Source organism: Neophocaena asiaeorientalis, unplaced genomic scaffold (assembly GCF_003031525.2).
Source record: "Neophocaena asiaeorientalis asiaeorientalis breed wild unplaced genomic scaffold, Neophocaena_asiaeorientalis_V1.1 scaffold254, whole genome shotgun sequence".
Lineage (NCBI taxonomy): Eukaryota > Metazoa > Chordata > Mammalia > Artiodactyla > Phocoenidae > Neophocaena > Neophocaena asiaeorientalis.
The window spans coordinates 5,668,250-5,689,834 of NW_020174705.1; the positions used below are offsets into that span (position 1 = coordinate 5,668,250).

Below are 21,585 nucleotides of genomic sequence, written 5' to 3' on the forward strand. Positions count from 1 at the left end.
AACCACTGGACTGCCAGAGAATTCCCTTTTTGTTTCTTTTAAATATAGCCAATTCAAAGGATGCATCATCTGGCCACTGATGAGTAGGATCTTATGTTAATATCAATGGCAAGTCAAACCAATAAGCCTTTTTGTGGCTTAACAAAGGACCTGAGAGGTAGTCCAAAAGAGGGTGAAATGGATGAAGTCCTTATAAGATCCAGAAACTTCATCCCCAGAGTTAGCCTGAGAAAGCAAAGACCTTCCTTTTGTCATGGGGGTAAGAATTTTGTAGTGAAAACGGTGTCTCTGGTCTCTCATGATACGTCTCCAGTTACAGACCTGCTGATCTATGACACTGGGCTGCTGGAATGGGATGATTCCAGCACTAACAAAGGTTGAGATGACAAAGACCCCTATGGACCGGGACCCCTTAGGACAGGCTCCCCTGAGAGCTGGCTCAGCTGGACAAAGAGATTGCTGCTTGTGACTTTGTGACTAGGAATCCCAGTCTGTTTGACTGGCCACCCTGCGCAACTGGTACAGGAGCCTTCTGGGTGGCAGAGACCAGAGAGAATATTCTCATTGGCCACAAAGCCAAGCTCTCAGAACATAGAAGAAGCTGAAAGGAGCACCTTATCTGATTTTAGATGGGGGACCCACAGCAAAGTTTGTCCAAACAAATGCCAGTCCAGTGAGAACCATGAATACACCAGTCTGTGAGGCTGGCTTGAACCACGCGCTTATAGGATGTATGCCTGTGTTCTCCTCTATGGTTTTTCTCTGTATGACAAATGACACAAAAGACAGAGACAAAGGAAAACACTGACCGTCTCTGGGAGGAAAGGGATCAATACAAAACAAGAGTATTCATAACAAATCTTGACCAAAGTCACTAGAACCAAGGAATCAATTCACTCAAATATTTTCTCCTGCAAATTTAAAGTTAGAAAAAGAAAAGGACTTGTACCACTCTTATTTCCACTGGATGTTGCAGGCAGAGATCCAGAATATGGACCTGGTCAGAATTCTTGCTTTCTGCCCATGCTTATCAGGGGGCCCAGGACTCTCAGCTATAGCAGCCTTGGACAGAGCAGGGTCCCGCCAGTGAGGAGCCCTACGTTGGTGCCAATACTGTAGGAGAGGAAAACTTTTCCTTTCTTCCCTTCTAGGATCTTTGACTATCCTAATAATTAATTGACCGAAAAACAGATTCACAGGAGAAAAACAGATTTAATTTCATACCTATGGGAGCTCGTAAATATATGGGCCTCAAAGACATGACCAAAGCAGACAGCCTGTATACCTTTATAGGCAAAGAAACAATACATTTGTGAAGAATTGACAAGACAAAGAAGTTTGGGCTTGGGATAGTAAGTTAGTGAGGAAGTAACAAGGTTTGTTGATACAACTTTCTCGGCCCTTAATTCTGTGTCTCTGGAAATAAGGATGCCTTCTACCCTCCTGGTACAGGGAGGGTACCTTTCACATGGGAGACTTATTTCCTGTTGTCAGGGGGACAAATGAGGGTCAGTGTACTTTCTTTCACTGGCTGCTTCTTAAGTAACTTTAATTCAAGATAATCAGTATGCTAAAGTGGCACCCTTTGGGGTGGCATATCCTGCTATCCTTCATTATGTAATGTACAAAATAATAGATAATGAAAATTTTAAATTGCAACTGTAATAACAAACATTTTTGACTCCTAACTATGTGATGGATCTTTAATATATATATATATATATATATACACACACACATATATACGTATATATTTATTTATTTTGGCTACACCCGGTCTCAGCCGAGGCACTCAGGATCTTCGTTGTGGTATGTGGGATCTTTTAGTTGCAGCACGTGGACTCTTAGTTGTGGCATACATGCGGGATCTAGTTCCCTGAGCAAGAATCGAACCCAGCCCCCTGCACTGGGATCGCAGAGTCTTACCCACTGGACTACCAGCGAAATCCCAATGTGACATCTTTACATACTTTATCTCACTTAATACTAACACCAGCCTCGTGGTATCAGGACTGATATTAATCGCATCTTTTTTTTTTTTTTTTTTTGGATCTTCCCGGACCGGGGCACGAACCCGTGTCCCCTGCATCGGCAGGCGGACTCTCAACCACTGCGCCACCAGGGAAGCCCTAATCCCATCTTTTGAAATACAGGAACTAAAGCACAGATAAGCTGCCTTGTAAACCCGTGTAGCTGTTAAGTGGCAGAGTCAGCATTTGAAACAAGGTAGATTCATTCTTGAGTCTTCTCTCTTATGTATAGATACTTTGATCCACACATGGAAGTGAAATTAAAATGCATCCTCTCATTGCATTTTCCTTCAAATATCATTGTGAATTATTTCATTATCTTAGTATTGCCAAATGTTCACTATGTCACATTCCCTCAAGAGGTTGGTATACTAATGAAGAACCAAGCTATATTCTTTATTTCTTTTTCTTTCTTAATTTTGAATCCTTTACATTGACCATGTGGGAGAAGCAGCTCCATTTAGGGTATATCAGATATAGGAGATACTAGGAAAACCTGCTGGCCCCATAGAAAAAAATAAAAACTCCCTGTGGGAGATACAAGTTCCAGCTCTGGCTCCTCTTTCAGTTGACCTTGGACCAGTGGGCCAGTTAAGTTCTCCGGGCTCTCCGGGCATCTTATCAAACCAGTACATTTCCTGCTCTAGCCCCCTCTAGGGGCTGTTTTAAGGTAAGGATTAAAAAGCATTAATAACAACACAACAGCAACAAAAACCCAAAGGAGGCTATAGACAGGAAAATAATCACAATGGCAGACACACTATTCAAATAGAAGACCAAGTGTCTTTTTAGAAGGGACCTGATTGGCTACGAAGCTGCTGGCTGACACGACAGGTGTAAACTCACCTGTCTGCATCCCGATTTCCTGATCTTCCGTGCAGTTGCTTCACTGGAGTGCACTAAATTTCAATTTTATAATTGCATCCTCAAATCCCTTAATGAAGGTGCCTATCCACATATAAATAATTACCCAGTAATTTTGTATTTGCAAACTCTATCCTAGCTGTTTATGCTTCACTGTGGTTCAAATAGGAAGTTCGGGAGCCCACTCTTTTCTACGTCGGGGGAAGTTCCAGAGCCCAGAGGATGGATGGCATCTTAACACAGCTCCCTACCCAAGGAGTCCGGTTTCACCTTCATTCCCTGTTAACGTTGACCTCTGTCGTTTTCTCGTGCTGTTTATAAATTCAGGGAGGGGGGGGCCTGCCTTTTTGTTTTGGTGTTGGCGATGCAGACATCTATCCTCGTCAAAGTTCTGCCCTGGGACTTCCAAGTACAATGGCAATCCGTGAATGGCACCAGGATCTCTTTGAGCCTAAGCTAGCAGCTCCTGCAACTTGCTTCCTCCTCAATAATCTATTTTGTTCTTTGGACAGTATCCACTTTAGTTCATGGAAGGCACACCCCACAGCCCTGTTATCTTTCTTCATCTTCTCTTTAGTGCCTGTTTTGGCTGAGTCCCTTCATTATTCACACAAGCCCATCCACAGAACAGCTGGGATCATCCAGGGGGCTAAAAACCGAAAGTCAAAAAAGAAAACTCCCTGAAAACCTTACAAGATGTGAAAGCTTTTGTTGAGGTGCCTCTCTGATTATACAGCTGTAGAGAGGATGTATTTAGATGCTGGGTCTTGTTATAAATGCAAAGAGAAGCAGCATAGCTGACAGAAGCAGGTGACATCCTGAATTTCCTGGGATGGTATTTTTCTCCTCGATACTGTTTTGTTTTTGTTTTTAATTTTTGAATTTTATTTTACTTTTTTATACAGCAGGTTCTTATTAGTCATCAGTTTTATACACATCAGTGTGTATACATGTCAATCCCAATTGCCCAATTCATCACGCCACCATCCCGCCCCCCCCCCAATGGCTTTCCCCGCTTGGTGTCCAAACGTTTGTTTTCTACATCTGTGTCTCAACTTCTGCCCTGCAAACCAGTTCATCTGTACCATTTTTCTAGGTTCCACATACATGCGTTAATATACGATATTTGTTTTTCTCTTTCTGACTTACTTCACTCTGTATGACAGTCTCTAGATCCACCCATGTCTCAACAAATGACCCAGTTTTCTTCCATTCTATGGCTGAGTAATATTCCACTGTATATATGTACCACATCTTGTTTATCCATTCATCTGTCGATGGACATTTAGGTTGCTTCTATGGCCTGGCTATTGTAAATAGTGCTGCAATGAACATTGGGATGCATGTGTATTTTTGAATTATGGTTTTCTCTGGGTATATGCCCAGTAGTGGGATTGCTGGATCATATGGTAATTCTATTTTTAGTTTTTTAAGAAACCAGTAGAGAAATCTTGGCTGTAGGTTCTCCCCTTTCATCACTTTAAGTATATCATGCCACTCCCTTCTGGCTTACAGGGCTTCTGCTGAAAATCAGCTATTTACCTTATGGGAGTTCCCTTGTATGTTATTTGTCGTTTTTTCCTTGCTGCTTTCAGTAATTTTTCTTTGTCTTTAATTTTTGCCAGTTTGATTACTATGTGTCTCAGTGTGTTTCTCCTTGGGTTTATTCTGTATAGGACTCTCTGCTCTTCCTGGGCTTGGGTGGCTCTTTCCTTTCCCATGTTAGGGAAGTTTTGAACTATAATCTCTTCAACTATTTTCTTGGGTCCTTTCTCTCTCTCTACTCCTTCTGGGACCCCTATAATGTGAATGTTGTTGCATTTAATATTGTCCCAGACGTCTCTTAGGCTGTCTTCATTTCTTTTCATTCTTTTTTCTTTATTCTGTTCCGTGGCAGTGAATTCCACCATTCTGTCTTCCAGGTCACTTATCCATTCTTCTGCCTCAGTTATTCTGCTATTGATTCCTTCTAGTGTAGTTTTCATTTCAGTTATTGTATTGTTCATTTCTGTTTCTTTGTTCTTTAATTCTTCAGGGTCTTTGTTAAACATTTCTTGCATCTTCTCGACCTTTGCCTCCATTCTTTTTCTGAGGTCCTGGATCATCTTCACTATCATTATTCTGAATTCTTTTTCTAGAAGGTTGCCTATCTCCACTTCATTTAGTTGTTTTTCTGGGGTTTTATCTTGTTCCTTCATCTGGTACATAGCCCTCTGCCTTTTCATCTTGTCTATCTTTCTGTGAATGTGGTTTTTGTTCCACAGGCTGAAGGATTGTAGTTCTTGCTTCTGCTGTCTGCCCTCTGGTGGATGAGGCTATCTAAGAGGCTTGTGTATGCTTCCTGATGGGAGGAACTGGTGGTGGGTAGAGCTGATTGCTGCTCTGCTGGGCAGAGCTCAGTTAAAGTTTAATCCACTTGACTGTTGATGGGTGGGGCTGGGTTCCCTCCCTGTTGCTTGTTTGGCCTGAGGCAACCCAGCACTGGAGCCTTCCTGAGCTCTTTGGTGGGGCCAGTGACAGACTCTGGGAGGGCTCACACCATGGAGTACTTCCCAGAACTTCGGTTGCCAGTGTCCTTGTCCCTATGGTGAGCCACAGCCCCCCCCCCCCCCCGCCTCTGCAGGAGACCCTCCAACACTAGCAGGTTATGTCTGGTTCAGTTTCTATGGAGTCACTGCTCCTTCCCCTGGGTCCCAATGGGCACACTACTTTGTGTGTGCCCTCCAAGTGTGGAGTCTCTGTTTCCCCCAGTCCTGTTGAAGCCCTGCAATCAATTCCCGCTATCCTTCAAAGTCTGATTGTCTAGGAGTTCCTCCTTCTGTTGCCGGACCCCCAGGTTGGGAAGCCTGACATGGGGCTCAGGACCTTCACTCCAGTGGGTGGACTTCTGGGGTATAAGTGTTCTCCAGTTTGTGAGTCGCCCACCCAGCAGTTAAGGGATTTGATTTTATAGTGATTGCGCCCCTCCTACCATCTCATTTTGGCTTCTCCTTTGTCTTTGGATGTGGGGTGTCTTTTTTGGTGAGTTCCAGTGTCTTCCTGTCGATGATTGTCCAGCAGCTAGTTGTGATTCTGGTGTCCTCGCAAGAGGGAGTGAGAGCACGTCCTTCTACTCCGCCATCTTGGTTCCTCTCGATACTGTTTTTATCATTCTTGTTGAGAGTTTGCAGCTGACAGCTCCTCCAGAAGTAGTATTCTTAAAAGCTGCACTGAAATTATTCAGCTCATGTAAAAACAAGCGCGATTTCCATCTAATATGGGTAATTACTTTTACAGTTAATTAAAAGCGCTCTCATTAAACTCCTGCTGTGATGCCAATGCATAGCTCTTATTTGCAAACAGACCCTTAGTTTGAGCTCACCTCTGTGACATATTGCTCCTACCTGAGAGGGGACTGCCTTCCTCAGTATCAAATTTAATTGTGCTGAGCCAGCAGCCCTGGCTGCTGCCAGCTTGCTCGCATCCCCTGATAACCAAGCTGCAAAGAAGGTGAGGTGAAGAGAACAAAATAATTCATGGGGCTGAGGGTGTAATTCTCCAAGAAAGAAGTAAAAAATTCTAAGATGAATGCCCTGCTATCTTTATTTGCATAAAAGCTGGGTTGGAAAATAGTTTTGTCATCTTTCCTGCTACTCCCCACCCCTCAAGGAAAATATCCCCCCCTCCTTAAAATTCCTCCAAACATTTATAAAGTTAAAACCATTGCTTTCTGACCTAGCCAACTAGACTACTCTCTTGGTTGAATGGATTTATGTTTAGATTTTGGTTAGTTTACATACATTTTTTGCCATTTGTATCATTTCAGGAGAAATAGCTCTTAAATTCTCAGCCTTCCTTAGGTTTAGATTGAAACCTTAGTGTTTAGATTGAAACCTTAGTGTTTGCAGAATATCCTGTACCTGGAAACAGGGAACTCCATCCTGCTGAACCTTAGATACAAACTAATAAAATGCCTCCTCAAATGATCACATTCCTGGTAAGTAATTAAGGCTTATTAATTAAAACATAGTCATTTGAGACAAATTTTGAGGGAGCAGAAAGACTGTGATATTTCAAGTTTACAGACCCGATGAATTGGATGTTCTAAGATACTGCTTCGAGCTTTTGATATTTTTCGTTGTTATTTGCTACCATCTGCTGGCCATGTATGGTATTGCAGGGGCTGAGCAAATTTGTGAATGAAGACGTTATCAAGTGGGTGAAATATGTCAGTGCAGACCTTGTATACTATTCTTCATGTATCAAGTGACCTTATTTGATTCTTAGTCCTTGGAGTTGAGTGGACACAGACTGAAGAATTCAGCTTAAAGGCACACACGATGTCACATTTGCACCAACTCTCGTTGCAAGACTACACAGTTACTGAACTTTTAAAAAAGTTGGGCAGAATAATTACCCTTAAATAAGGCAATTAAATTTAGAACATTGATCTAAATACTCAGATTCCAGGACAATATAGGGTATTTGGGAAAGCCTAAAATACGTAGTAGGTAGACCAGATGGATTTCAATCCCTCTTATAACATTAACTATCAAAGCCAATTCCCTACTTTCTCTCTCTCTTAGATACTGTTTTTCTTTTTTTTTTTTTCACCTTCAAAATGGAAACATTGGGCCAGTGGTCCTTATGGCTTGTAGTTATTTTCAGAGTCTGAGCCATTGTGAAGTTCAAAAAAATTAAAGACTCAGGATGCAATAAATCACAGATAATGTTCTAAATTCTAGAATCTCAACTCACATTGGTTGGTTTCTTTTAAATTAGAAGTAATTGTAATGCTCAGAACAATAAGAAATATAAGTGTCCAAACTATCAGAAAAAATGCTATTGAAAAGGGAACCAGAGGTCCCTTAAAAAACTACAAATAGAAGTACCATACAACCCAGAAATCCCACTACAGGGCATATACCCTGAGAAAACCGTAGTTCAAAGAGTCATGTACCCCAATGTGCATTGCAGCTCTATTTACAATAGCCAAGAGATGGAAGCAACCCAAGTGTCCATGGACAGATGAATGGATAAAGAAGAGGTGGCCCATATATACAATGGAATATTACTCAGCCATAGAAAGAAACGAAATTGAGTTATTTGTAGTGAGGTGGATGGACCTAGAGTCTGTCTTACAGAGTGAAGTGAGTCAGAAAGAGAAAAACAAATACCATATGCTAACACATATATATGGAATCTTAAAAAAATAAAGGTCATGAAGAACCTAGGGGCAGGATGGGAATAAAGACACAGACCTACTAAAGAATGGACTTGAGGACATGGGGAGGGGGAAGGGTAAGCTGGGACAAAGTGAGAGAGTGACACAGACCTATATACACTACCAAATGTAAAACCGATACTTAGTGGGAAGCAGCCACATAGCACAGGGAGATCAGCTTGGTGGTTTGTGACCACCTAGAGGGGTGGGATAGGGAGGGTGGCAAGGAGGGAGTGTAAGAGGGAAGAGATATGGGGATATATGTATATGTATAGCTGATTCACTTTGTTATAAAGCAGAAACTAACACACATACACAAAATAATAAAATTTAAAAAATAATAAAAAAGTGAAGTATTAAAAGAGAGAAACCATTTATCATTGAAGGGGAGCAGAATATGACACCCCAAGATATGCTTCTTTGGCAGAAGGATTGTTAGGGGATGGTTATTTTTGAGAGACTAATGATACCGGAGAATCTCTGGAAACAGAGTAGAAGTTGCCCTTTTGTGAGGGAAATTTACATTGAGAAGGAAAATCTCCATTTGTGAAGGTGTCTCCCTCTCTGTAGCGAAGGAGGGCTCCAAGTCTCTAGAAACTCTTATCCATGGAGAAGGCAAGGACTTAGATCTACATCCCAACCATACCCTTGTTTACTGTGCTTTTCCTGGTCACCACCCATGACCGGCCTCCCCCGCCCAGCATCTTTTATCTTTAGCTGGAGACGCTACTAGACATGGTGGATGGGCCATTTCTGGCCCATATGTGTGCACATGCCCCCGTGTACAGGGGGCAAACATGTTATTAAACTTCTATTTCTTTTCCTCTCCTTATCTGTCTTTATTACAGGGGGGTTTCAGCCAAGAACCTAGGATGGTAGAGGGGAAATTATTCTTCCTCCCCCCACCCCATATAACATTGATTAAGAATTTAAAATGCACTTTTGAGTTCTTTTTTGGAGTGTGATGACGAAATGTACTGTTTCTTAATGTTATGAACTGTCTCGCCAGAGTGTTTATCTTCGGTTTGAAAAGGAAGCTCAAAACACTTGGATTTCTTCCCTCAGTAAGAGTAGTTGATCATAAGCCCTAGTTGGACTTGTTAGGTGAAACTTTGGCTGCGTTTCCCCCAGCTCCCAAGAGATGACCTAAGCTGCAGGTATTCCCGTTGAAACACTCTGGGACTTTGTATCTGAGTCCAAGAGAACAATGGCGTGTCAGAAATATATTAGCCTTACTTAACTCTTACATCAAACATCAGGACGCTGATCTTTTCTTTCCTTTGCCCTTCCAGTATTGGTAACTAAAATCGTTAATTTTAGGACAGTTCCAGGGACTGTCCTCTGAAAACACAAGGGACCATGGGCGTAACAGCAGGACTGTTGTCAGCAGGGCCGTGCTCCTTCAGAAGGCTCTAGGGGAGAATCCCTCCTACCTCTTCCAGCTTCTGGGGGCTCCAGGCTTGTGGCTGCGTCACTCCCGTCTCTGCCTCTGTCTTTACATGGGCTTCTCGTCTCTCTGTCTTTTTTCTTTTAAGATTTTTTTGATGTGAACCTTTTTTTTTTTAAGTCTTTATTGAATTTGTTATAATATTGCTTCGTTTTATGTTTTGGTCTTTTGGCCGCGAGGCATGTGGGATCCTAGCTCCCTGACCAGGGATCAAACCAGTACCCCCTGCATTGGAAGGTGAAGTTTCAACCACAGGACCGCCAGGGTAGTCCCATCTCTGTCTCTTAAAAGGGTGCTTGTCATTGGATTTAGGACCCATACAGATAATCCAGGACAATCTCATCTCAAGATCGTTAATTACCTCCTCAAAGACGCTATTTCCAAATAAGGTCCCATTCACAGGTTCCAGTGGTTAGGACATGGGCATATCTTTGGGGGAAACTATTCAACCCGTTACAGGCTCCTAGCTTCTAAATCTTCGGAGGCCTCTGGAATCTCATTGGTGGACATTTCCCTCCACCTGTTCATGGGGACCTTTACCTTCTGGGCTCTTCAGAGCTGTGAATGATACAGATCCACAATCCAGGATGATGGTGCCCCCACATTGTGGGCAGAAATAACCCTGACCTATAAAAATCATCAGAAAGAACCGACACACAAAGCGCAGAAGAAAAGAAATGTCTCTTGGGAGATGAAACAGCTTCTGAAAAGAACAGACACGCACGTGCTTTGATGTCTAAAAGCCAGAGAGAGATGTCAGAAGCCTTGGGGGAGAAAACTTTAAAAATAGAACTCTTTTTAAAGTTCTCAGTACTCCACTCAGAACTGGGTCTCCCAGAGACTTTTGGGGGTTGCCATCAACGATAGCTAACGTTTCTCGATGGCTTGGTGTAAGCTAAGACCCTTGTCGATATGCCTCACAACAAACGAGGCAGCTGTTATTATTATTACCTTTATTTTACAGATGGAGAAGCTGAGGCACTGCTGGTAGAGCCCAGTGATATGGACCCAAGTAGCATGACTCCATAGCGTGTGCGGGTTTCCATATACTTTGGCAGTTAATCACTGTTCAGGGTTCTCCAGCTACAGAAAGGAGCATGGCTGACTCCTCTAAGGAAATTGACTGCTTGGTGATGAGTCCAGGACTCCAAATTCGTACTTAACACTTAAGTAGTTGAGCTGTTCTCCAAGCGAAGTCATCAAGCGAAGTACTTACTCGACTCCTCTGGTTTGGAAAAGGTCAGGTCGGAGCCCAGCTGCAGATACCCGCTTTCCGTGGAGTGATCCGAACAATAATTTGTTCCTGCCAGAGTGACATTTTTCCAATTTGAGTCCAACGTTGTTCAGAAGCAAGTGCATGTCCCCTGGGGTGCCTCCCGAGTCATTCTGCAGCAGATGACAAACCAACAGTATCACCTAAATAAAAAATCCAGCGTGGGTTTAGGAAATTAATCCTGACAAGAATTAATTGAATGATCTTCGGGAAATGGCAAGAGATTGGATCCTGCCAGATGGGTGTTTCCTGCTCCTTGCGTGGGTCCTTGGTGGCAGATTAAAAAACAAAAACCTGCCTTGGGTTTATTGATTCGTTCGTTAGTTGATTAACACCTGCCATTTCTGCGTGGGTAAGTCAAAGTCGGATCTGGACTCATCCTTGCAAACTCAGCATACTTTCACTCAAGGAAGGAAAGAAAATGCGTGCTTCCCCTGGTCAGAACGGCATCAAACAGACAGGGAACTGCTTTTTCCTACCTTGTTTCTAGATGGCATCTCCTAGCTTTTAAACAATCCACGCTTTCATCACTCCCATACCAAATTAACCTCTACTTTCTCTTCATGTTCTTTAGAGGACGAATTCAAAGAGTTCTGAGTAAGTGGTAGGGACACTTCACTGTCTCCATGTGCAAAGGTCAGTCAGAGATCACAGCCATTAATTAGGAGTTTGAGTGAGAAAATCATGACCCCCGAGTCCTATGACTGTACCTTACAGTCATCCGGGAACTGGTCTTAGTCTTCTGGGGCTGCCATAGCAGAATACTGCAGACTGGGGCTTAAACAACTGAAATTTATTTTCTCCCAGTTCTGGAGGCTGGAAATCTAAGATCAGGGTGGTAGCACGGTTGAGTTCTGGTGAGCACTGTCTTCCTGACTAACAGCACCTTCTCTCTGTGTCCACATGTGGCCTTTTCTCGGGGCATGGGTGTAGAGAGATCAGACAAACTCTCTGGTGTCCCTTCTTATAAGGGTACTAATTCTATCAGATCAGGGTCCCCTCCTTATGACCTCATTTAACCTTAATTACATTTTTAGAGGCCCATCTCCAGATATAGCCACCTTGGGTTTAAGAGCTTCATCCTATGTGTTTGGGGGACATGAACATTCTATCCGTAACACTTATTAAAATGTGGGTTCTGATTCAGGATCTCTGGGATGGGGCCTGAGATGCTGCATTTAACAAGCTCCCGGATGATACCCTGGTTGCTGGTGGGGGAGACCCCTCTTTGAAGGGCCAGTTTCTCATATTGCCTCGATGTTACAGATGAGGGAACTGAGGCTTTGAAAGGTGAAGTCACTTGCCTAAGGCTCCCCAGCTATTGGATGGGAGAGCCGCACTTTCAGGGAGGGAGTCTGATGCAAGGACTGAACTGTCCCCGCCCCAGAGATTCAGATTCACTAGGTCTGGGATGGGGCCCAAGAATACACAGGTGATGCTGCTGCTGCTGGTGTGGAGACCACACTTGGAGAATCCCAGCTGTACTTCTTCTCTGGGTATTCTTGCATTAGATGATTCTCCATTTCCACAGCAAGGAAAAGGCTGAGACATGTGGCCTGCAGTATACAGACTGACCAACCCTCTTGACTTAAATAAAATAAAATCACCCGAAAAGGATAGAAAGTGCCTGGTGTCAGGTGTCCCTTCCAGGTGTAGATTTAAGCTCTGTGTGACCCACAGTGAGTTATCAGCTCACATCTGTCAGAATGGCCATCATCAAAAAATGTACAAATAACAAATGTTGGCGAGGATGTGGAGAAGAAGGAAACCTCTACACTGTTGGTGGGAATGTAAGTTGGTGCAACCACTATGGAGAACAGCATGGAGGGTCCGCAAAAAACTGAAAATAGAACTATCATATGATCTAGTAATTCCACTCCTGGGTATATACCCAGAAAAAGCCAGAAACACTAATTCAAAAAGATACATGCACCCCAATGTTCATAGCAGCACTATTCACAATAGCCAAGACATGGGAGCAACCTAAGTGTCCATCAGCAGATGAATGGATAAAGAAGATGTGGTACATATATACGATGGAATATTGCTCAGCCATAAAAAAGAAGAAAAAATTTCTATTTGCAACAACATGGATGGACCTAGAGAAAATCATGTTTAGTGAAATAAATCAGACAGAGAAAGACAAATACTGTATCATATCACACATATGTGGAATCTAAAAAATAATACAAATGAATGTACATGCAAAACAGAAACAGACTCACAGATATAGAAAACAAACCAATGATAACTGAAGGGGAGAGGGAAGGTGGAGGGAAAAATTAGGGATATGAGATTAAGAGATACAAACTACCATGTATAAAATACATAGGCAACAAGGATGTATTGGACAGCCCAGGGAATTATAGTCATTATCTTGTAATAACTTTTAATGGTGTATAAGCTGTAAAAAATCCTGAATCACTATGCTGTACACCTGGAACTGATATAATATTGTAAATCAATTACACTTAAAAAAAAAAAACAGAAGAAAAAACACGAGATAATCCTAACCTTGTTTGGTTTGGAGTAATTTAGGGACAGATGTGAAAAATGCCCCACAGAGTTCCTGGCACCAAAGGGACAAGCAGTCACTGCTCACGGGTTCAATCCCACTTTGCTGGTAGCAAAACAGTCTGTTACATAAAAAACAAAAACTTCATCTTACGACATTGTCTCGTTTTGTTCCACTCTTGATTCACGTGGACCTAGAATTTGCTGTGCTTGATAATCACTGTGGGGATGGCCTTGCACTTATATCCACACTGTCCTCACGATGCATCAGCAGAGTAAACCCAACCCGATAGTGAGAGAATAAACATTTCTATAGACTCAACTTATGCAAAATGGAGCCACTATTGTTTGAAACCCCCATACCATCCTGCCACACCCATAATCCCCCCCTCCTTTGCTAGCATCCTCAGGTCAGACACCTTGGAATGGTCCTTGACCCCAATCTTTCCCTCACGTCCAACATCCAGTCTTTCAGAACATCTGTTGCACTGTCCACACTCTGACCACGTCTCACCACCTCCCCTGCTGGCCACCATCATCTTTGACCTGAACTCCTGCAGGAGACCCCAGACTGGTCTCCCCACTTGCACTTTTGGCCCTCAACTGTCTGTTAAAAACAGAAGTCAGCTAATACCTGTTCTCTCTTCGCAACCCTCGAGTTAAAACAACAAAGTGCGGGCGAGGATGTGGAGAAACTGGATCCCTTGTGCGTTGCCTGTGGGAGTGTGAAATGGTGCAGCCACTGTGGAAAACAGTATGGCGGTTCCCCAAAGACTTAAGCCTAGAATGCCATATGATTCAGCAGTTCAGCTTCGGGGCGTATATACCAAAGAATTGAAAGCAGGGACTTGAACAGGTATGTGTCCACCCATGTTCATAGCAGCACTATTCACAATAGCCAAAATGTGGAAACAACCAAATGACTACCCACAGATGAGTGGATGGACAAAATGTGGTCTCTCCATACAGTGAAATATTATCCAGCCTCAAAAAGGAAAGAAGTCCTGACACATGCTACTACATGGATGAACCTTGGGTAGAGACATTATGCTAAATGAAATAAAACACAAAAGAGTGAATACTGTATGGTTCCTCTTATATCAGTATTAAAGACTGAATTGTGCCTCACCCCCAAATTCATATGTTGAAGCCCTGCCCTCCAATGTGACTGCATTTGGATATAGGGCCTTGAAAGAGGTAATTAAGGTTAAATAAGGTCATAAGGGTGAGGCCCTAATCCAATAGGACTGGTGCCATTATAAGAAGAGAGCTCTCCCTGTACACACAGGGCACAGTGAGAAGGTGGCCATCTACAAACCTGCAAGAGATCTCACCAGAAACCAACCCTGAGAGCACCTTGATTTTGGACTTCTAGCCTCCAGAATTGTGAAAAAATAAATTTCCATTGTTTAAACTACCCTGTCCGTGATACCTGGTTTTGGTAGCCCTGGTAGACTGATGTAATGAGGTACTGAGAGCCGTCAGATTCATAGAGACAGAAAGTAGAAAGGTGGTTACCAGGAGCTGGGGGCTGGGGACATGGGATTTATTGTCTAACGGTTATGGAGTTTCTGTTTGGGAAGATGGAAGAGTTCTCGAGATGGATGATGGATGTTGTGGATGTTGGTACATCCACAACAGTGTGGATGTACTTAATGCCTCTGAACTGTACACTTTGAAATGGTTAGAATACTAAATGTTATGTTATGTGTGCTTTTGCACAATAAGAAAAGTGACTCTGAGAGGTTCCTCAGTGCTCTCAGAATGAAAACCAATGTCCTCCTTTGATCTCACTTCCCACTGTTTCCCTCCCTCTAGCCACAGAGGCCTGCTTCCTCTAGTCTGACCCTGTCTGACACATCTCCCCTCAGGGCCTTTGCACTGAAAGCCTCTTTCCCCAGATGGCTTCACCGCTCATCCCCTAACTTCCTTCAAGCCTTTACTCAGTTGCCACTCCTCTTTAAATTTAAAATCTTACTTCTCTACCCTCAGCATTTCCCTTCTCCTTCCCTACTCCTGCCTTACTTTTCTTCATGGTAAGCTTCCTCTTCTAAAACACCAACCATTTATTGATATTTCTTTTCTACTGTTTGCCTTTTCTACCGCAATGTAAGCATCACCAGGGCAGGACCTTCCTGTGTTTTGTATGTTGGGTCTTCCATGCCTAGAGCAAGACTTGGCAAGCAGTAGGTGCTGAATGCCTGTCTTATGAATGAGTAAATAAATATCACAATTGCTTGTGTGTGTATCTGCCATGTTGTCTGACTGGGGAGTTTCTTGAGGGTTGAGACCATCTTTTTCTTTGGTTTTTCTTTCACCTTTACATTCCAAAGCAACAAGAAAAAACTGAATAAAAAGTAGGTACGTGATAAATGTGGACGGATGATGGTTAGATGGATGATGGATGGATGATGGATGGATAGATGGACGGATGGATGGATGGATGGAGGGAAGGATAAAAAGTAGACAGTGATGTCTTTGAGTTGAAGGGAGATAGATTTGACTATCCCAGATCTGGAATGGGAGAGAGAAATTAAGTCCAGTTAAGGGCAGCCTCTGCTGATGTGACCGAAGGTGTCTGGGGGCATATTATTTTATGAGCCATCAGCTTCTCTTTGTTGTGGCCTCTGATCCACAGCTTTTGCCTTCACCCCACATCTGCATGTAATAAAGCTTAGTTATGACCTCCATATGTCTCTAACGCAAACACCAGGGCATATACTTCTAAAAAGCGCTATAAAGAGCAGTGGCTCGAGAAGCAGCCGTTAAGAGCGTGAGCTCTTTATTATTTTAAAGGGCATTTCAACGACACCACCGAACATTCTCTGGCCATAAGTCTGACTCCTGTCCTTTCTCTTTCTTTTCTCCTCCTCTCAGGATATCAAAGTAGACTGCAATACCTGTGTGGAAATAGAGGACAAAAAGGTAAGTCAATATTTTTCATCTTTTTGGTTTCAAGCAAAACGAGAACTCGGTGATTTAAACACAGCTGTTTAAGGCATGCCTTACTGGACGACGGCTTGCAAAGGTGATTCATGTGCTGGTATCACTTGAAGACAATCATATTTTTAAACGGCTGTTTTTTTGATCTTTGCAATCTGTGTTAGACCTGATAACTTCAATGAAGATGGCAATAATGTAATTGTGTTAAAAAGTTAGTGTTGATTTTTGTCTTAGTCATTTGCTTCTTTTCAGGAAAATAGCTCGTTTATCCTTAACTCATTTCACATTTTAGTTGAATATTATGGATGATTATTATATATAATATGCCACATACTACATAGAATTATAGAACACTGCATATATTACAGAATACATACTCTTGGGCTTTTCAGGGTGCATCCTGAAAAATATATCTGATCTGTACACTTTGGCTTGATAAAGAGCCTGTCCTGATTTCCATCATGACACAGTCACGTGAGCAGTGACTTTCTATGATAGAAATTTGTTCACATGATGTTTTGCCGGGCGGGGGGGGGCAGGAAAGGGAGGTCGTTTCCTGCATATTTTAAAGTTTTCCCCCATTTATCCTCTTGTTACACTTGGTGTGGACTCCCTCAGGAAATGCAACTGCTAGACAATTGCTCTTCACTTTAATATTTTCGTTCTCCCTTTATTGACTGGAGTTCACAGAAGTTTCCGTGGTAGCGCACATCCGAGCAGATCAAATTTTACCTTTAAAGCCTTGGATAAGAAAAGGTCAAATAATTGAATTGAGGGTACATATCTCCTGGCTACTTTTGACACCGTTCCACAATTCTGAAAGATGTTCCTCTGTGCAGCTGTACCTTTATTGTTGAAGGCGGTTATTATTTCAAGCAGAGGTTTTTCAGCCTTGATTCTGTGATAGCTTGGTCATCCGCTGATTAATAAGGTGGTGAGGACTTCTCAGAACAAAATTTGCTTTTAAACAGAAGACGGTTGCCGCACATTATTTTAAGGAGCCGTAATCTCCTCACTTTGAAGGGGATTATGATACAGTATCTTAAATTCGGGCCACATGATCTTAACTTAGTTCCAGTCGTGTGTCTAGTTTGCAGAAGAGGTGTTTCGATTCGCATTTGCATTCGCTGCGTCATGATGTGCTGGTATCCCTGCACGCATGCATTTTGTGAGTTGGAGAAATGGAATTTGGGCTGAAGAGGTGTCTCCAGTCTTTTTTAATCTCTTCCCAGTGACTCTGCTCACCACGTCCCAGTGAAAGCATGTTCCCTGCCCTGCTTCCAAAGTTCAGGATGTCTTCACTTCTCTTGGATTTTAATGGAATTCACAAGCATGTTTCTGTCTAGTTTTTTGGTTTGTTTGTTTTGTTTTACTTTCTTTGCCAGTAGTGTTTGAAAGATACCAGGAGGACTGTTAAAGCAACATCAGTTCTGTCACCAACAAGCGAGTGAACAACCAGGATAACCTCTGGGCAATGCCAGGCAGCCGCACAGCTCCATTCCATAATAACTATCCAAACTGCCTTTGGTTCATGTATCATGACGATAAAGACCCCTCCCCCACCGCAAGACTATGGATGTTCTCTGATGATGACGCCTGGAAAGAAATCATAGCTTATCGTTCTGTACATAACTTCAGCTGTTCTCAAAAACGACTAACACAGACAGAGACTCATACACACACATATGCATTTCTGTGCTGTGTCACAGACTGTTGGGTTGAGTCAGACACTTCAAATGAAGCCTCGTATCTGGAGGGCTGTCCTGTTGTTTTCCAGCCTTGACCACACATGACTGATTGTTACCAAAAGAGGGGCCCGGCTGCTTGCCATTCTAAAGCCAATAAAGAGGAAAAAGGTTGGTGGAAAGGAAAGTTTGCTTTGTTTCGGAGGCTGGCAACCAGAGGGGTGAGTGGTGGGGGTGGACTCAGGTCCAAAGGCCAGTTCTGCCCCTCCGCCCCTAGCCAACAATCAGTGGGCAAGAGCTTTTCAAGGCGAGCTTCTGGGGTGCACAGGCGGAGGGAGGGGCTACAGGCAGAAAGAGCACAGTCAGCTCTGACAGTCGTCCTGAAATTGCTCCTGCGGTGGGTCTGGTCGGCGTCATCTGGATTGTGCTAAGCACAGTTAGTCTTCAGTTGCAGGGTCGGTTTCTTCCCATTTCTTTGAGGCCAGTTCTCAGAACTGTGGCAGCTTATGTCATGGCTGCAGCCTGGCCATCATGTAGTTAACTTCTGCGCCTGGTGGGGTTTTGGTATCTATAAGACAGCGCACAGGACACGGCTCAGAGTGTTATCTACAGCCCTTGAGGAGGAACTAAGGGTCCTTGACTTTGCTTCATGACTAAACTACTATGATTTGGTCTTGTTTGACTGTTTTCCTTTGCTTCTGCGTTTTCTCACTTCTGTGATGGAACTTATTCTTTGACTAAAGTTGTTCTATAGACAAAAGGCAGGCGGAGGACGTGGGGTGGGGGAAGGACCACAGGGCCCTGCTCTGTTTCACTAACCCTTTCACTGTCTTTAACTGGGGGTGGCTCCTAGCAACACAAACCACCACAATGCCTACTTCTATTTTTGCTGTCTTACACTCTAACGGTTTTTATTCCCTCTGTTCAAGAGAAAGGCTTTGCTTCCTCTGAGTTCTGTTCTGATGTTTCGTTTTGTTTTTTAATTTTATTTTTGTGAGTCTCACATCAGGGCTCTCCCTTCTCTGGATCTCCTAATGTGGTGGGAGGTGGGGTGAGGTGTTGGAGATGGCTGTGAATATCAGGGTCCTGTCTCTGGGGAAATCAGGATGCAACCTGATCATCCAGGAGGGCCAGTGTCCTCCACCCTCAGCAGAGGAGTGCCAGTATCACCCCTCCGGACAGTGATGTGGCATGAGGTCAAGTAGGCAGACAGCCGGAGTCGTCTTCATCCAGGGTCTGGGATGCAGTTCTGGTACTTCTGTCACCCTGACGTATAATTATGAAATTGCACCATCGAAGTGATGACACTCGCTCCTGCGTGTATGTGTGCGTGCCCCTCTCCATTCATTCCGAATGCTTCTGGCAAAATCAGTAATTTGATAAAGTGGAATTGAAGTGACAGGAAATGACAGAGGTGCCAAAATAATAAGTCAACCTGCCTCTGAAGAGGCAGCCCCTTGGCCCGTGTGGATTTTTACGGAATGCTGAGTGCTCTGAAGGAGAACCAGCAGTGTTTTCTTTAAAGCTCAATTTCCTTTAGTTAAGAAAGCTTAACGTGATACCTGTGAGACTAGATGGCTTCCCAAGAATTACTTTCTTTTTCCTTTTCTCCTTTTCCTTTCACCTCCCTTCCTCCTTGGCTACCTCTCTTCCCTGTATTCTGTATATAGGGATATATTTGTGTGCCTACATCCGTACCTTTTTCTGAAATATTTTGGAGTGTCTTCTCGATAGAAGAATTTTAGAAAACACAAGAGCTCAAGTTTTCTATAGGGTTTAATAGGGTCCCTCCCCGCCAGACCCGTCCAATTTCAAGCCTCATCCCATTCTCTTCCACTCGGTAGGGCCATTTACCTTGAGATGAGTCATTTTCCCATTGAATCCTAGACCGGATATAATGATGGGAGATAAACGGTGAATTTCAAGTGGTGGAGAGAGCCCTCATCTTAATGAAGAGCCATAAAACCACTCTTCCTGGTCTGTGCACCGTCTGTACTCCATCTGAGACTGTTGACAGAAGGAGAGAATCTTTTTTTTTTTTTTGCTCTCCATTTCTCTGTTTTTCTGTATCCTAGACGCCTCTTTTCCATAGGCAGACAGTAAGCTCATTGTCTTTTGGAGAACGTTGCCCGGTTGTTCAGAGAGGGATTCATGGTGTGTACCAGAGAGTGGTTTCATTTTACACTTCTCTTTTGCTTCCAAGCCCGGCAATGAGCAGCGCCCCTGTGACTGGACCTGCACTTGGATGGCTTCCTGCCTGTTTCCTAAAATCACCCAGAGGATGTCACAGGGAGATCTGAAAGGCCGGTAGCGTTTTTTTCCCCTTAAGTGGGAAGCAGAGCTCAGGTGGTTTCCTCCCACAGGCCAAGGCCACAGAGCTAATGCAGATTTAGCAAAGGTGATGTGAGGTAACCCGTCCCTGGGGGCAGCTGCACGGCCCTGAAAAACCTCCTGCATGTGACATTTACATGACCCGTGTTGCTGGCGGAAAACAGAGGCATTTAAGTTCATTTTTATTTGTGGTGTAAAATCCATTTGAATTTCAACACTATTATGAAGACCGCGATTCAGGTGATGAGAACAGAGGCTGATGGATCAGTCAGGGGGAGAATCTGTCAGAGGAAATGAGAGCCCATTTGTCAAAGGCTATAAACACAGACAGGGCTTCCTTTCCTCACTTACCGCCTGGCCTGGTGCGGTTAAACAGTTTCCCATCCACTCTAAAATTGCATGGAAGGCGTTTGAGCGGTTTTCAAAGTTAAGGAGCCTTTCAGATTGGGTCTGAGTGAAGCTGTGCTCGTGACTGGTGATGCTATGGTGCTGTGGTAAATACTAGGAGTTTGGAACTTTTCCTGTTGCAATCCTTACTCTGGACCAGGCATTCTTAAGTACCTCTGGATACTTACAGCAGCTGATGTGCGAGGCACCATCATTATCCCCGTTATACAGGTAAAAAAGGGAAGCTCAGAGGTGTTAAGTGATTTGCCCAAGATCACTCAAGGTGCATCGTAGGCTAGGGTTTAAACTCAGAGATTCTTATCTTGGAAGCTGTGTTCTAAGCCCTGATGCTCTACTGCCTTATACACACACACACACACACACACACACAAAGAGAATCAAGTGTGTAGAATATGAGAATCGCCCTTTCCAACTGATGAATTTGTACCTGAACTGGTAGCTTCACCCATTGCCAAGTAAATAGTCTAGTTTTGAGTCTGGGGCATCCTTTCAGCCCCCATGTTTTAGCTCTGGCTGGCTCACAGTGGAGATTTATCAGAGCCTTGTCAAGCCTGACCTTGCGGAGAGCCGCTGGCACCTGGCAGTGGGGCTGCCAGGACTTCTTCTGGTCTTGAGGACAAGCGACAGTGGCACCAGGACGCAGTTCTGGCTTCAGTTTTCAACAGACCCAGTTAGGTTCCTAACTTTTGCATTTCTAGCAGCTTCTATGCGTGGATTAGAAATTACGTGCTCAAAACACAGGAGTTTACAGAGTACAGCTGTTAAAACCATGGGCTCTGGAGCCGGGAAGTCCTGGGCTTTAATCCGAGTTCTCTCGCGTAGCAGCTCTGTGACTTCGAGAGCCTTTCTTACCTCAAGTCCCTGTCTATTTTCACATCTGTAAATTG

General features: G+C 43.5%; 1 protein-coding gene across 1 annotated transcript in view; it reads left to right on the forward strand.

Annotated features, from left to right (window-relative positions):
- The window catches only part of LOC112409399 (RNA binding protein fox-1 homolog 1), a 1,082,427-nt gene that overhangs the window by 149,527 nt on the left and 911,315 nt on the right, over positions 1-21,585 (forward strand). The window contains exon 2 of the mRNA XM_024759497.1: positions 16,209-16,256. Coding sequence (XP_024615265.1) covers positions 16,209-16,256 — 48 coding nt within the window. The remainder of the gene's footprint in view (positions 1-16,208; positions 16,257-21,585) is intronic.